The 16,864-nt window shown below is 49.5% G+C and overlaps 1 protein-coding gene across 2 annotated transcripts in view; it reads right to left on the bottom strand.

Annotated features, from left to right (window-relative positions):
* LOC143941166 (connector enhancer of kinase suppressor of ras 2-like) overlaps positions 1-16,864 on the bottom strand; it is an 85,563-nt gene that overhangs the window by 32,434 nt on the left and 36,265 nt on the right. For both annotated transcript variants that reach the window (XM_077463190.1, XM_077463191.1), the window contains exons 4-6: positions 14,538-14,713; positions 11,997-12,070; positions 11,460-11,531 (exon numbers count right to left, since the gene is read on the bottom strand). In XM_077463190.1, coding sequence (XP_077319316.1) covers positions 11,460-11,531; positions 11,997-12,070; positions 14,538-14,713 — 322 coding nt within the window. The remainder of the gene's footprint in view (positions 1-11,459; positions 11,532-11,996; positions 12,071-14,537; positions 14,714-16,864) is intronic.

Genomic DNA, 16,864 nt, shown 5'->3' with positions numbered 1-16,864 from the left:
GGGGGTCCAAACCGCTACTAGCAAGGTGGACCTAAAAAAGGGGGTCCAACTCGCTACTAGCAAGGTGGACCTAAAAAAGGGGGTCCAACCCGCTACTAACAAGGGGGACCTAATAAAGGGGGTCTAACCCGCTACTAACAAGGGGGGCCTAATAAAGGGGGTCCAACTCGCTACTAGCAAGGTGGACCTAAAAAAGGGGGTCCAACCCGCTACTAACAAGGGGGACCTAATAAAGGGGGTCTAACCCACTACTAGCAAGGGGGGCCTAATAAAGGGGGTCCAACCCGCTACTAGCAATGGGGACCTAATAAAGGGGGTCCAACCTGCTACTAGCAATGGGGACCTAAAAAAAGGGGGTCCAACCCGCTACTAGCAAGGAGGACCTAATAAAGGGGGTCCAACCCGCTACTAACAAGGGGGACCTAATAAAGGGGGTCCAACCTGCTACTAGCAAGGGGGGCCTAATAAAGGGGGTCCAACCCGCTACTAGCAATGGGGACCTAATAAAGGGGGTCCAACCAGCTACTAGCAAGGTGGACCTAAAAAAAGGGGGTCCAACTCGCTACTAGCAAGGGGGGCCTAATAAAGGGGGTCCAACCCACTACTAGCAAGGGGGGCCTAATAAAGGGGGTCCAACCCGCTACTAGCAATGGGGACCTAATAAAGGGGGTCCTACCCGCTACTAGCAATGGGGACCTAATAAAGGGGGTCCAACCCGCTACTAGCAATGGGGACCTAATAAAGGGGGTCCAACCCGCTACTAGCAATGGGGACCTAATAAAGGGGGTCCAACCTGCTACTAGCAATGGGGACCTAATAAAGGGGGTCCAACCCGCTACTAGCAATGGGGACCTAATAAAGGGGGGTCTAAGCCGCTACTAACAAGGGGGACCTAATAAAGGGGGTCCAACCCGCTACTAGCAATGGGGACCTAATAAAGGGGGTCTAAGCCGCTACTAGCAAGGGGGACCTAATAAAGGGGGTCTAACCCGGTACTAGCAGGGGGGACCTAATAAAGTGGCTGGTGAGTGTATATTGAACATTATGTGTGGCCCTTTAGTGATGTCAGGGGCCACATTTGAAGCCCCTTCATAAGATAACCACCAGTCGTCCTTTCAGCGGCGTGGCTCGGCGTCCTCCACATCCGCAGAGCGATCATTTGTTTCTGATTTTCCGGCGGATTCATCTCACGCCGTCGCTCACTTTCCCAGGAGGCCGTCCTATTAGTGAGGATGTCACAGACACAATGCTAGATGACAATCACCGAGGTGTCGCCTATCCGCGCCGTCTCTGCAGTGTCAGCGCCGCCGTCGCACCACGCCGATATCACACGCCGTTAAGTGACAGCCGTGTCATCTGCAATACAACCGACTCTCTGATACCCTCCAGGAAAAAAAATGTAACAAAACAAGAGATGTAAGGAGGGGGGGGGAGGGGGGGGAGTCACGTTTACTCGTCTCCTCGGGGACGCCGAATGGAAATTATTTTATCGATTTTACAGGTTTCCACCATACATGGCGGCATCTGATCCGGATAATCAGGACGTGGTTTATCTTATGGGACAATTACTGTTTATTTTTCAAATGAGAGATCCCAAGAACATTCCTCCCCCCCCCCCCCGGAGATCCCTCCGATATCCAATATGGGGGACGTCACCATCAATGTCCCCCAATGTACATCCCGGTCATCCATGGCTGAGGGAATTTATGTCATCACACAACTAAAAGATATCAATAATTTTCTATTATTAATATTACAAAGGTTACAATCTCCTGAGGACAGCGCGATCCCCTATCACCATCCACATGAAATAACTTGCAGCGCACTGGACAATAACCCCCCCCCCCCCCCAACTTGTATATATACAGTATGGAAAATAACGATCGTCTCCCTGCAGATGGTGGAAGTTTTGCCCACTTACATAGAAATGAAGGGTCTATAATTGTTATCAGAGGTGTATTTTATATGATGGAGACAGAAGATCAACCAAAAATCCAGAAACATCACATGATACAAATGTTATAAATGGAGTTGCAGTTCAGTGAGGAAAATTTAATATTTGCCCCCCCCCCCCCCACCAACCAACAATAACCCTCCCCCCACAGACTGGCTCCAGTAGGTGCTCATGTGGTACACAGATCAGTCCTGTCAATGTAAGAAGGTTCTCCTAACGACAACTCCTTATGTGTATAGAAGACTCCTGTCCACAGAATCCCTTCCCTCCAATCCTCACCATCATGGGGAAGAGCAAAGATCTGTCAGAGGAGGTCGGGGAGAAGATTGGAGACCTGCACAAGGCTGGAATGGGCTACAAGACCATCAGCAAGAAGCTTGGTGAGAGGAGACGAGTGCCGGAGAGATTATTCACAAATGGAAGAAATACAAAATAACCATCAATGGTCCTCAGTCTGGAGCTCCATGGAAGATTTCTCCTCATGGGGTGAGGATGGTCATGAGAAAAGTGAGGGATCCGCCCAGAACTACATGGGAGGAGCTTGTGAAGGATCTCAAGACAGTTGGGACCCCAGTCACCAAACACACCATTGGTGACACAATACACCACCATGGATTGAAATCCTGCAGCGCCGGCAAGGTCCTCCTCCTCAGGAAGACATATGTACAGGTCCCCCTCCTCAGGAAGACACATGTACAGGTTCCCCTCCTCAGGAAGACACATGTACAGGTCCCCCTCCTCAGGAAGACACGTGTACAGGTCCCCCTCCTCAGGAAGACACATGTACAGGTCCCCCTCCTCAGGAAGACACGTGTACAGGTCCTCCTCCTCAGGAAGACACATGTACAGGTCCCCCTCCTCAGGAAGACACATGTACAGGTCCTCCTCCTCAGGAAGACACATGTACAGGTCCCCCTCCTCAGGAAGACACGTGTACAGGTCCTCCTCCTCAGGAAGACACATGTACAGGTCCCCCTCCTCAGGAAGACACGTGTACAGGTCCTCCTCCTCAGGAAGACACATGTACAGGTCCTCCTCCTCAGGAAGACACATGTACAGGTCCCCCTCCTCAGGAAGACACGTGTACAGGTCCCCCTCCTCAGGAAGACACATGTACAGGTTCCTCTCCTCAGGAAGACACGTGTACAGGTCCCCCTCCTCAGGAAGACACATGTACAGGTCCCCCTCCTCAGGAAGACACATGTACAGGTCCCCCTTCTGAGGAGGACACATGTACAGGTCCCCCTCCTCAGAAAGACACATGTACAGGTCCCTCTCCTCAGGAAGACACATGTACAGGTCCCTCCTCAGGAAGACACATGTACAGGTCCCTCTCCTCAGGAAGACACATGTACAGGTCCCTCTCCTCAGGAAGACACATGTACAGGTCCCCCTCCTCAGGAAGACACATGTACAGGTCCCCCTCCTCAGGAAGACACATGTACAGGTCCCCCTCCTCAGGAAGACACATGTACAGGTCCCCCTCCTCAGGAAGACACATGTACAGGTCCCCCTCCTCAGGAAGACACATGTACAGGTCCCCCTCCTCAGGAAGACACGTGTACAGGTCCCCCTCCTCAGGAAGACACATGTACAGGTCCCTCTCCTCAGGAAGACACATGTACAGGTCCCCCTCCTCAGGAAGACACATGTACAGGATCGTCTGAAGTTGGCCAATAAACATCTAAATGATTCAGAGAAGGATCGGGGGAGAAAGTTCTGTGATCAGATGAGACCAAAATTCAGCTCTTTGGCATTAACTCGACTCGCTGTGTTTGGAGGAAGAAAAATACTGACTATGACCGTAAGAACACCATCCCTACAGTCACACATGGAGGTGGGAACATTAACACCATCCCTACAGTCACACACGGAGGTGGGAACATGAACACCATCCCTACAGTCACACACGGAGGGGGGAACATGATGGTTTGGGGCTGTTTCTCTGATAAAGGTACAGACCGACTTTGCCGCATTGGGGGGCCAATGGACGGGGCCATGTATTGTAAGATCTTGGAGGAGAACCTTCTTCCCTCATCCAGAACACTGAAGATGGGTCATGGACGGGTCTTCCAGCATGACAATGACCCAAAACATATACCGCCAAGGCAACAAAGGAGTGGCTCAAGAAGAAGAACATTAAGGTCATGGAGTGGCCCAGCCAGTCTCCAGACCTTAATCCCATAGAACAATTTATGGAGGAGCCGAAACTTCGAGTTGTCAAGAGACCTTCAGGATTTAGAGAAGATCTGTAGAGAAGAGAGGAGAAAATCCCTCCTGAGATGTGTGGAAACCTCATCACCACCTCCAAGAAACGTCTGACCTCTGTGATCACCAACAAGGGTTTCTCCACCAACTACTAAGGGGATCAAATACTTATTTTACTCACTGAACTTCATTTATAACATTTGTGTGTTTTCTGGATTTTGGTTGATATTCCGTCTCCATCATATAAAATACACCTCTGATAACAATGATAGACCCTTCATTTCTATGTAAGTGGGCAAAACTTACACCATCTGTGGGGGAGCCAATCAGCATTTTCCACACTGTATGTTTCCTTCCGATCAGTGTAGTAGGCTGCTGCCGGTACCATGTGATTTCTGTGACCAATCACAGCAGATTACATGACAATTGCTAACAATGAATGGATTTGATTCATGCCATTCATTCTGTACAATTGTGCTGCTAGCTGTGATTGGTCACAGCCAACCACAGCCAGCCCATCTGTGCCATGTGATTAGCTGTGGCCAATCACAGCTAACCACATTAGTAAACAACGAATGAATCTATTTCATTTAGTAAAAATGCTTGCTTATACCAAATTTACTGATATATTTACTGATATAATCATGTTTTATACTAAAATAAAAAAAAAAAAATCCTGATCACCTTCCCCGAGTAGTACAGTATTGCTATGGCAACACCGTATTGCTCTGGTCAAATTTTGTAAAAAAAAAAAAAAAAAAATTTAAATGTCATTATTTTCCAGAAAATTGTGACAAAAAAATTACAACTTCAAAAAACTCGCCAGGCCTCTTACTAAACACCTTGGACTGTCTAATTTCCAGAAAGGGGTCACTTGGGGGATATTTGTACTGTACTGGAATTTTTGTGCCTGAAGAAATGAGATCGGCCACATCTATTTGTGTGAAGGAAATGATAAAAATGTCATACGGGTACAATGTCACATGACCGCGGCATTACACGATGGAAGACTAGGGGACCCGAGATGTTCGATGGGCAGCCAGAGGACCACCAGCCTTGGCCAGCGGCTGGGGATGAAGCGTTTCTGAAGATGGAGGAAGACGCTGTCTACGCGTTTCGTCGACTCTCAGTCCGATTCTTAAAGAGGACACCGACGTCTCTAGTTTTTCTTTCCTTCCCACAGTCAGGGAGTTATTTGGCAAATGACATTCCAAGGGTCAAGGTCCGTACAACCATATATTTAATAGTTATATCCCACTGGTTGGCTCCCTCCCCCAAGACTGCAACTGAGTAACAGGTTTTATTGGGGGGTAAGGGGGGGCAAGGCACAAAAGGACGAATTTTATGTAGTGACACGTGCTGGTAGAACAACAAGGCTCAGCAGAACCCAACTATTAGCCGAACTGCTAACATTAAAAATTTTGCAATATATACTACTGGTAAGTACCTGATTTAAAAAAAGCTACAGTGTTTGTAGATGCCGAAAAAACAAATCAAGCTGGAGTTCTTCTTTAAAGGGGTTGTAAAGGTTCGTTTTTTATTTTCTAAATAGGTTCCTTTAAGCTAGTGCATTGTTGGTTCACTTACCTTTTCCTTCGATTTCCCTTCTAAATGTTTTTTTTTCTTTGTTTTCTTTGAATTTCTCACTTCCTGTTCCTCCTCAGTAAGCTGTTCTGGCTGACTAAACACGGCTCGGATGATGGTGTGAAGTTTACTGAGGAGAAACAGGAAGTGAGAAATTCAGACAAAGAAAAAAAAAACATTTAGAAGGGAAATCGAAGGAAAAGGTAAGTGCCCCAACAATGCACTAGCTTAAAGGAACCTATTTAGAAAATAAGAGAACTAAGCTTTACAACCCCTTTAAGGATCCCGCCCCATCCTCTCCTTCTTGGCATCTGGAGACAAGTGGACTGGGAAGGCAGATGAGAGGAGACATATAAGACAACGGCCCTTGGAGATAGAAGACACATAAGACCACGCCCCATGGAGATAGGAGATATACAAAACCACGCCCCTTGGAGATAGGCGACATATAAGACCACTCCCCTTGGAGATAGGCGACATATAAGACCACTCCCCTTGGAGATAGGAGATATACAAAACCACGCCCCTTGGAGATAGGCGACATATAAGACCACTCCCCTTGGAGATAGGCGACATATAAGACCACTCCCCTTGAAGATAGGCGACATATAAGACCACGCCCCATGGAGATAGGAGATATACAAAACCACGCCCCTTGGAGATAGGCGACATATAAGACCACTCCCCTTGGAGATAGGCGACATATAAGACCATGCCCCTTGGAGATAGGAGACATAAGACCACACCCCTTGGAGACAGGAAACATATAAGACCATTCCCCTTGGAGATAGGAGACATATAAGACCACTCCCCTTGGAGATAGGAGACATATTAGACCACGCCCCTTGGAAATAGGAGACATATTAGACCACGCCCCTTGGAGATAGGAGACATAAGACCACTCCTCTTGGAGACAGGAAACATATAAGACCATGCCCCTTGGAGATAGGAGACATAAGACCACACCCCTTGGAGACAGGAAACATATAAGACCATTCCCCTTGGAGATAGGAGACATATAAGACCACTCCCCTTGGAGATAGGCGACATATAAGACCACTCCCCTTGGAGATAGGAGACATATTAGACCACGCCCCTTGGAAATAGGAGACATATTAGACCACGCCCCTTGGAGATAGGAGACATAAGACCACTCCCCTTGGAGACAGGAAACATATAAGACCATGCCCCTTGGAGATAGGAGACATAAGACCACACCCCTTGGAGACAGGAAACATATAAGACCATGCCCCTTGGAGATAGGAGACATATAAGACCACTCCCCTTGGAGATAGGAGACATATAAGATCACTCCACTTGGAAATAGGAGACATATAAGACCATTCCCCTTGGAGATATGAGACGTATAAAACCACTCCCCTTGGAGATAGGAGACATATAAGACCACTCCCCTTGGAGGTAGCAGACATATAAGACCACTCCCCTTGGAGATAGGAGACATATAAGACCACGCCCCTTGGAGATAGGAGACATATTAGACCACGCCCCTTGGAGATAGGAGACATATTAGACCACGCTCCTTGGAGACAGGAAACATATAAGACCACACCCCTTGGAGTTAGGAGACATATAAGACCACACCCCTTGGAGTTAGGAGACATATAAGACCACGCCCCTTGGAGTTAGGAGACACATAAGACCACGCCCCTTGGAGTTATGAGACATATAAGATCACACCCCTTGGAGTTAGGAGACATATAAGACCACGCCCCTTGGAGTTAGGAGACATAAGACCACGCCCCTTGGAGTTAGGAGACATAAGACCACGCCCCTTGGAGTTAGGAGACATAAGACCACACCCCTTGGAGTTAGGAGACATAAGACCACGCCTCTTGGAGTTAGGAGACATAAGACCACGCCTTTTGGAGACAGGGAGACACATAAGACCACGCCCGGTGGAGATAGGAGACATATAAGACCACACCCCTTAGGAGATATTGGAAACAGTATACGGTACAGTATACATGGAGAGATTTTTAATGTTTGCCAAATAACTCTCTGAATGTGGAAAGGAAAGAAAAATCAGGAACATCCGTGTCCTGAAGAAGCCGACTGAGTATCTGCGAAACACGTAGACTGCTGGCTGTTGGGAGACACCCGCTGGTGGACACTGGAACTGCAACCTCCCACTCTGGGGAGCACAGTGCCACCAGCAGGTGACCCGGGTCCCGACACGGTGATAGGCGATCGCTCGGTCTGTAGGAGATTGCAACCTTTATATTAATAATAAAAAAGAATTGATACATTTTACTTGTGTGTTGATGTAAATTCCCATTTCTCTTCGGATGCCGATGATCGCGATGCGAAATATTGAACAGATTTGGGATTCGCTAAGAATCTTTCCAATCCGTTGCTAAGAATTGTCGGTCTCTTGCTCTATTTATTGTCATATTGGTAATCAGGGCAGAGCACCCCTCCCCCTCACCCGCCTTCGATAAACGTGGCGCGGCTTATCTGAAGTGCGCACATCTCCGCGGTTTATCACCGGACGTAAAAAAAGAAAAGTCGTCTTCCTGACCGTGAAATGCGTTTTAGGTCCCTGCTTAATAAACATGGCGGGTAATCTGTTCAGGAGACATTTACATAAGTTCAGCCAATCAATTTGGCGGCGGCAGAGACAGCGGCGGGATAAATCTTGGCTGCGTTTATTGATAAGAGAAGACCGTAACCGGCTTTATGGCGTTACTTCATCTCACTTCACAGGCGGATTATATCGTTACCGCCGGAGATGAGCCGCCATTGAGGTCTTCACATTATACAATACAGACCATACAGAGACTGGCTCCACCCCCTCGGAACTGGCCACACCCCCTCAGAACTGGCCCGTCCCTAGGAACTGGCTCCACCCTCGGAACTGGCCCCACCCTCCCTCGGAATTGGCTCCACCCCTTAGGCACTGAGAATGCTGGACTGATAGGACAGCTCAGTGTGTTCTGCTGGTCATGTGATGTGTCAGATCTCGGGGTATCGGAACCCTCACAAGACTCCAGAGAGACGATCGATGAATGTGGAAGTAAATTCTATACTAGGATCATCAAAATCAGGAGTCTCGAAACATTTTATTACATTATATATTCAGCAATTATTCATGGGCCAAACAAATCTGTGAGTCCCCCCTTACATCAGGATCCCCATTAGAGTCCCTACTTACATCAGGATCCCCATTAGAGTCCCTCCTTACATCAGGATCCCCATTAGAGTCCACCCCTTACATCACGGTCCCCATCAGAGTCCCCCCTTACATCAGGATCCCCATTAGAGTCCCTCCTTACATCAGGATCCCTATTAGAGTCCCCCCCTTACATCAAAGTCCCCATTAGAGTCCCTCCTTACATCAGGATCCCCATTAGAGTCCCTCCTTACATCAGGATCCCCATCAGAGTTCCCCCTTACACCACGGTCCCCATCAGAGTCCCTCTTACATCAGGGTCCCCATCAGAGTCACTCTTACATCACAATCCCCATCAGAGTCCCTCTTATGCTTATGCCCATGCTCCACAGGGACCTCCCTATCACACCTGGACAGGAAGGGTGGCGGGGGCAGCATTTACCATACTAACAACAACCACTATTGCCACCATATTGAATCCTCACGTCTTGGACCGACCACCATACTGAATCCTCGCGTCTTGGACCAGCTGCCATATCGATTTCTCGCATCTTGGACCGGCCACCATATTGAATCCTCACGTCTTGGACCGGCGGCCATATTGATCCTTGTGTCCTGGACCAGCCGCCATATTGATCCTCGTGCCTTGGACCGGCCACCATATTGATCCTCATGCCTTGGACCGGCCGCCATATTAATACTTCTGTCTTAGACTGGCCGCCATATTGAATCCTCATGTCTTTGACCAGTGGCCATATTGAATCCTGGTGTCTTGGACCGGCCACCATATTGAATCCTTGCTTCTTGGACCGGCTGCCATATTGAATCCTCGCGTCTTGGACCAGCCACCATATTGAATCTTCGTGTCTTGGACAGGACGCCATATTGAATCCTCGCGTCTTGGCCCGGCCGCCATACTGAATCCTCGCGTCTTGTGCCAGCAGCCATATTGAATCTTCACGTCTTGTGCCAGCAGCCATATTGAATCCTCGCGTTTTGGACCGGCCGCCATACTGAATCCTCGCGTCTTGGACCGGCCGCCATATTGAATCCTCGCGTCTTGGACCGGCCGCCATATTGAATCCTCGCGTTTTGGACCGGCCGCCATACTGAATCCTCGCGTCTTGGACCGGCCGCCATATTGAATCCTCGCGTCTTGGACCGGCCGCCATATTGAATCCTCGCGTCTTGGACCGGCCGCCATATTGAATCCTCACGTCTTGCCATATTTGAGATTTTTTTATTTTATGTCGCAGAGGAACCACCAATAACCTCGGAGAGATTTCCATACGTTCTGAAAACAGAAAAGCCGCGCTCACAGCGGAGAAAGTCCAGAACAGAGCTGGCGGGGAGGAAAGGCGCACTTGGCGCGGCGGTGAATTATTTATCGCCATACATGTGGCTGTGATCTGACGAAGCACATTAAACACATTAATTTTGCAGGATGAAGTCTGTGACCGAGAAGCACGCAGGGCATCGCTGGCGGAGGATTTCAAACAGTGGGGGCGCCATCCTCTCCCGATCCGAGCCGCAGCTAAATAACGAGAGACGTCCCAACGTTCTACGAACTGCGACTCCATGTGAGGGAGGAGCGGGACAGAAGATCGGGGGAGGGACAACGGAAAACACAAACTGTGACTTTGTCCCACATTCTAAAGTGATAGTCCGAAGGAAAGCGGCAGACGGAGCTGTGACATCATTATGGAGACTGATGGCCGGGCGCAGTGCAGCTCACAGCAGCCTCAGGAGATAAGCATGTCACATGGCGCCACCAACATCACCGAACCCCAGAAGATGGAAACTCCGCAACCTTCTCATCATTTACAGGGAGGTAAAATCCCATGGGGGCTCGTGTCATAGTGCGCCAGTATGACATCATTCCATACAAAGTGCGCTGTAATTATTTAGACAAATTCATTAATTCAGTAATATCCAAATTAACAAAAACCCTTTTAACAATTTGCTCCGAATATTTGAAAAATTTGGAAATTTTTAAATCCCAAAAATGTAAAATCTAAAATAAAAACTAATTATAACAACGTATTAATAACTATTAAATTATACAGCATCTCACAAAATAATGACCCCTCCCCCTTCTACAAAGTTACAATGTACAGTCTGATCACTGGGGGAGGAGACTAAGGAAATGACTCCTCCCCCTTCTACAAAGTTACAATGTACAGTCTGATCACTGGGGGAGGGGAGACTGAGGAAATGACTCCTCCCCCTTCTACAAAGTTACAATGTACAGTCTGATCACTGGGGGAGGGGGAGACTGAGGAAATGACTCCTCCCCCTTCTACAAAGTTACAATGTACAGTCTGATCACTGGGGGAGGGGAGACTGAGGAAATGACTCCTCCCCCTTCTACAAAGTTACAATGTACAGTCTGATCACTGGGGGAGGGGAGACTGAGGAAATGACCCCTCCTGCCTGCAGTAGACTGATGGTCTCAGGACACAGAAATGTTAGTAGAAACTTCTATAGACGGGGGATGGGCACAGACCTCCCCTCCCCCCCCACAATAGATCGCTGTCGGAACACACACCGAGCATCGATGGATGATCACTCCTCTCCTCCTACCTGTTCATCTCCTCCAGGCAGTCCGTGGCAAAGAAGAAGCTCTTGATTTTCGGGTGACACGCTTTGAAGGCGCTGCGGAGAAAACACAAAATATTCCTCATTTCATCACTTCAAAGGAAACGTTCCGAGGGGGCGGGGCAATGATTCTACAGATCAACATGTGATTGGCTGTCCCATCAACACCAGAAATGGAATGTTACAATGTATGGATAAAATGATACTATCACTCCACCCAATGACAGAGGCCACACCCCCAGCCCTGCTGAATGACAGAGGCCACACCCCCAGCCCTGCTGAAAGACAGAGGCCACACCCCCAGCCCCGCTGAATGACAGAGGCCACACCCCCAGCCCTGCTAAATGACAGAGGCCACACCCCCAGCCCTGTCACATCGGCTGGACAGGAGGCGGAGCTTTCACCTGTCAGTGTGGAGATGGAAGAGGTGGAAGATCGTTATCTCATCTCAGTGAATATATATAATCAGGTCATCTCTATGATAGGATTATATAATGGATGGAAACTCCTCCTTCTACTTACTGTTTCCTCCGACATTCGATGGCGCGATCGATCCTGAACTCCGGGAGGCTGATGAACCCCTCCGCCTTCTCATCCTGGAAATAGGAAAGAGATCGTCACTTCTCCCATCCATGGAGGGAGTGATCCCTACGTGTCAGAGGGAGTGATCCCTATGTGTCAGAGGGAGTGATCCCTACGTGTCAGAGGGAGTGATCCCTACCTGTCAGAGGGAGTGATCCCTATCTGTCAGAGGGAGTGATCCCTATCTGTCAGAGGGAGTGATCCCTACATGTCAGAGGGAAGGATCCCTACGTGTCAGAGGGAAGGATCCCTACGTGTCAGAGGGAGTGATCCCTATGTGTCAGAGGGAGTGATCCCTACGTGTCAGAGGGAAGGATCCCTACGTATCAGAGGGAAGGATCCCTACGTGTCAGAGGGAGTGATCCCTACGTGTCAGAGGGAAGGATCCCTACGTGTCAGAGGGAAGGATCCCTACGTGTCAGAGGGAAGGATCCCTACGTGTCAGAGGGAAGGATCCCTACGTGTCAGAGGGAGTGACCCCTACGTGTCAGAGGGAAGGATCCCTACGTGTCAGAGGGAGTGATCCCTACGTGTCAGAGGGAGTGATCCCTACGTGTCAGAGGGAAGGATCCCTACCTGTCAGAGGGAGTGACCCCTACGTGTCAGAGGGAAGGATCCCTACGTGTCAGAGGGAGTGATCCCTACGTGTCAGAGGGAAGGATCCCTACCTGTCAGAGGGAGTGATCCCTACGTGTCAGAGGGAGTGATCCCTACATGTCAGAGGGAGTGATCCCTACATGTCAGAGGGAGTGATCCCTATGTGTCAGAGGGAGTGATCCCTACGTGTCAGAGGGAGTGATCCCTACATGTCAGAGGGAGTGATCCCTACATGTCAGAGGGAGTGATCCCTATGTGTCAGAGGGAGTGATCCCTACGTGTCAGAGGGAAGGATCCCTACCTGTCAGAGGGAGTGATCCCTACGTGTCAGAGGGAGTGATCCCTACATGTCAGAGGGAGTGATCCCTACATGTCAGAGGGAGTGATCCCTATCTGTCAGAGGGAGTGATCCCTATCTGTCAGAGGGAGTGATCCCTACATGTCAGAGGGAAGGATCTCTACGTGTCAGAGGGAAGGATCCCTACGTGTCAGAGGGAGTGATCCCTATCTGTCAGAGGGAGTGATCCTTATCTGTCAGAGGGAGTGATCCCTACGTGTCAGAGGGAGTGATCCCTACGTGTCAGAGGGAAGGATCCCTACGTATCAGAGGGAGTGATCCCTATCTGTCAGAGGGAGTGATCCCTATCTGTCAGAGGGAGTGATCCCTACATGTCAGAGGGAGTGATCCCTATCTGTCAGAGGGAGTGATCCCTACGTGTCAGAGGGAGTGATCCCTACATGTCAGAGGGAGTGATCCCTACATGTCAGAGGGAGTGATCCCTATCTGTCAGAGGGAGTGATCCCTATCTGTCAGAGGGAGTGATCCCTACATGTCAGAGGGAAGGATCCCTACGTGTCAGAGGGAAGGATCCCTACGTGTCAGAGGGAGTGATCCCTATCTGTCAGAGGGAGTGATCCTTATCTGTCAGAGGGAGTGATCCCTACGTGTCAGAGGGAAGGATCCCTACGTATCAGAGGGAAGGATCCCTACGTGTCAGAGGGAGTGATCCCTATCTGTCAGAGGGAGTGATCCCTATCTGTCAGAGGGAGTGATCCCTACATGTCAGAGGGAAGGATCCCTACGTGTCAGAGGGAAGGATCCCTACGTGTCAGAGGGAAGGATCCCTACGTGTCAGAGGGAGTTATCCCTACGTGTCAGAGGGAGTGATCCCTACTTGTCAGAGAGAAGGATCCCTACGTGTCAGAGGGAAGAATCCCTACGTGTCAGAGGGAGTGATCCCTATCTGTCAGAGGGAGTGATCCCTACGTGTCAGAAGGAAGGATCCCTACGTGTCAGAGGGAGTGATCCCTACGTGTCAGAAGGAAGGATCCCTACGTGTCAGAGGGAGTGATCCCTATCTGTCAGAGGGAGTGATCCCTATCTGTCAGAGGAAGTTATCCCTACGTGTCAGAGGGAGTGATCCCTACTTGTCAGAGAGAAGGATCCCTACGTGTCAGAGGGAAGAATCCATATGTGTCAGAGGGAGTGATCCCTACGTGTAAGAGGGAGTGAGAGGGAGTGATCCCTACTTGTCAGAGGGAGTGATCCCTACGTGTCAGAGGGAGTGATCCCTATGTGTCAGAGGGAAGGATCCCTATGTTTTAGAGTGACGGGGGATGCAGTTGGGGCACACTGTCTGTGGTATCATGCAGCAAACAATCCTTGCTTGGAGTTACTTTGTGTCTATCTCCCATCTGATCAATGTTTATAAACAATGTTCCTTTGTGTCTCTCCATGGGCTCATTCATAGTAGCATTCCTGTTTGGCATGATGACACTTCAGGCAGTGCGGGGGGAGGGGAGGGGGGGTTGTATCGCCTCCTCCATCCCCTTGAACCCCACAATAGAGCCCCCCTCCCCCCAGTCACATGCATTGTGACTCACGTTTTGATTGGTGTACCAGTAGAGGGCGGAGTCCTTCAGGATGAACCAATACTTCTTCCACTTCTGGGTGAAATACCCCTTGGCGTCCTTCTTTTTCCACAGCCATCCCTCGCAGTCCCCGTGGCCGAGATCCTTGCAGGAAATCCTCCGCCGGCTCCCGCTGGTCAGCGAATTTCCTGCCACAGAGAAGAGAGAAAATGTCGGCTCTGATGGCGAATCTCCTCCTTTTACTATCAGTTATTAGGAGAAAGAAATCGGACTTGTATGGCGCCGGCTGTCAGGGGTGACACTCGGGGTTCTTGTTTTCTGGGTTCCCTCGGTAACATGTTTTTATTCCCTGTTGATCCCGCCAGTGAGGCTGTTATTTCTCCCCTTCCTGTGATAGGGTGACAACACTGAAATCATACAGCAGCGTTGTCACCCGAGACTTGAAGGGGTTAACGGCTCGCAGAAAAGAGAGAAGCAACTTTGTTTCCTTTTCTGCACAAAAAAAAACGGAACAAACTTTTTTTTTTTTTGGTAAAATGTTTGTTCAGAAAAAAAAAAGTCTCCGTTCTCATTTGTCAGCGATGGACGGAATATCCCTTCTGTGGCTGTGATTGGTTTATCAATAGAGCGATGTAATAGGCCCCTTTCAGATGCAGCGGATCCATCCAATCAGATCTGTCTGCTGATACCCCCTGAACAAGCGGATGACCAACGCTAGAAAATTACTTACAACCCCCCAAACATTATATGTTTATTTTTTTTTAAAGCCGAGGCCCTAGAGAATATAATGGTGGGTGTTGCAATTTTTTATGCCACGCGATATTTGCACAGTGGTTTTTCAAACGCAATTTACACTTTCCAAAATATACTTTAATAATGCACAAAGTTGGGCAATGTACAAGTATAACCACCCATAGTTGGGTGACGTACCCGTATAACCACCCATAGTAGGGCGGCGTACCCGTATAACCACCCATAGTTGGGTGACGTACCCGTATAATCACCCATAGTAGGGTGACGTACCCGTATAATCACCCATAGTAGGGCGACGTACCCGTATAACCACCCATAGTAGGGCGGCGTACCCGTATAACCAGCCATAGTAGGGTGGCGTACCCGTATAACCACCCATAGTAGGGCGACGTACCCGTATAACCACCCATAGTAGGGCGACGTACCCGTATAACCACCCATAGTAGGGCGGCGTACCCGTATAACCACCCATAGTTGGGTGACATACCCGTATAACCACCCATAGTAGGGCAACGTACCCATATAACCACCCATAGTAGGGCGGCGTACCCGTATAACCACCCATAGTTGGGTGACGTACCCGTATAACCAGCCATAGTAGGGCAACGTACCCATATAACCACCCATAGTAGGGCGACGTACCCGTATAACCAGCCATAGTTGGGTGACGTACCCGTATAACCACCCATAGTTGGGTGACGTACCCGTATAACCACCCATAGTAGGGCGACGTACCCGTATAACCACCCATAGTTGGGTGACGTACCCGTATAACCAGCCATAGTAGGGCAACGTACCCATATAACCACCCATAGTAGGGCGACGTACCCGTATAACCAGCCATAGTAGGGTGACGTACCCGTATAACCACCCATAGTAGGGCGACGTACCCGTATAACCACCCATAGTAGGGTGGCGTACCCGTATAACCACCCATAGTAGGGCGACGTACCCGTATAACCACCCATAGTAGGGTGACGTACCCGTATAACCACCCATAGTAGGGCGACGTACCCGTATAACCACCCATAGTAGGGTGACGTACCCGTATAACCACCCATAGTAGGGCGGCGTACCCGTATAACCACCCATAGTTGGGTGACATACCCGTATAACCAGCCATAGTAGGGTGACGTACCCGTATAATCACCCATAGTAGGGCGACGTACCCGTATAACCACCCATAGTAGGGCGGCGTACCCGTATAACCAGCCATAGTAGGGTGGCGTACCCGTATAACCACCCATAGTAGGGCGACGTACCCGTATAACCACCCATAGTTGGGTGACGTACCCGTATAACCACCCATAGTTGGGTGACGTACCCGTATAACCACCCATAGTAGGGCGACGTACCCGTATAACCACCCATAGTTGGGTGACGTACCCGTATAACCAGCCATAGTAGGGCAACGTACCCATATAACCACCCATAGTAGGGCGACGTACCCGTATAACCAGCCATAGTAGGGTGACGTACCCGTATAACCACCCATAGTAGGGCGACGTACCCGTATAACCAGCCATAGTAGGGCGACGTACCCGTATAACCAGCCATAGTAGGGCGACGTACCCGTATAACCACCC

Source organism: Lithobates pipiens, unplaced genomic scaffold (genome assembly GCF_037356315.1).
Source record: "Lithobates pipiens isolate NorthernLeopardFrog02 unplaced genomic scaffold, aLitPip1_a1.2 Scaffold_3, whole genome shotgun sequence".
In the NCBI taxonomy this organism is placed as follows: domain Eukaryota; kingdom Metazoa; phylum Chordata; class Amphibia; order Anura; family Ranidae; genus Lithobates; species Lithobates pipiens.
This window is presented reverse-complemented; position numbering and strand designations above follow the sequence as displayed.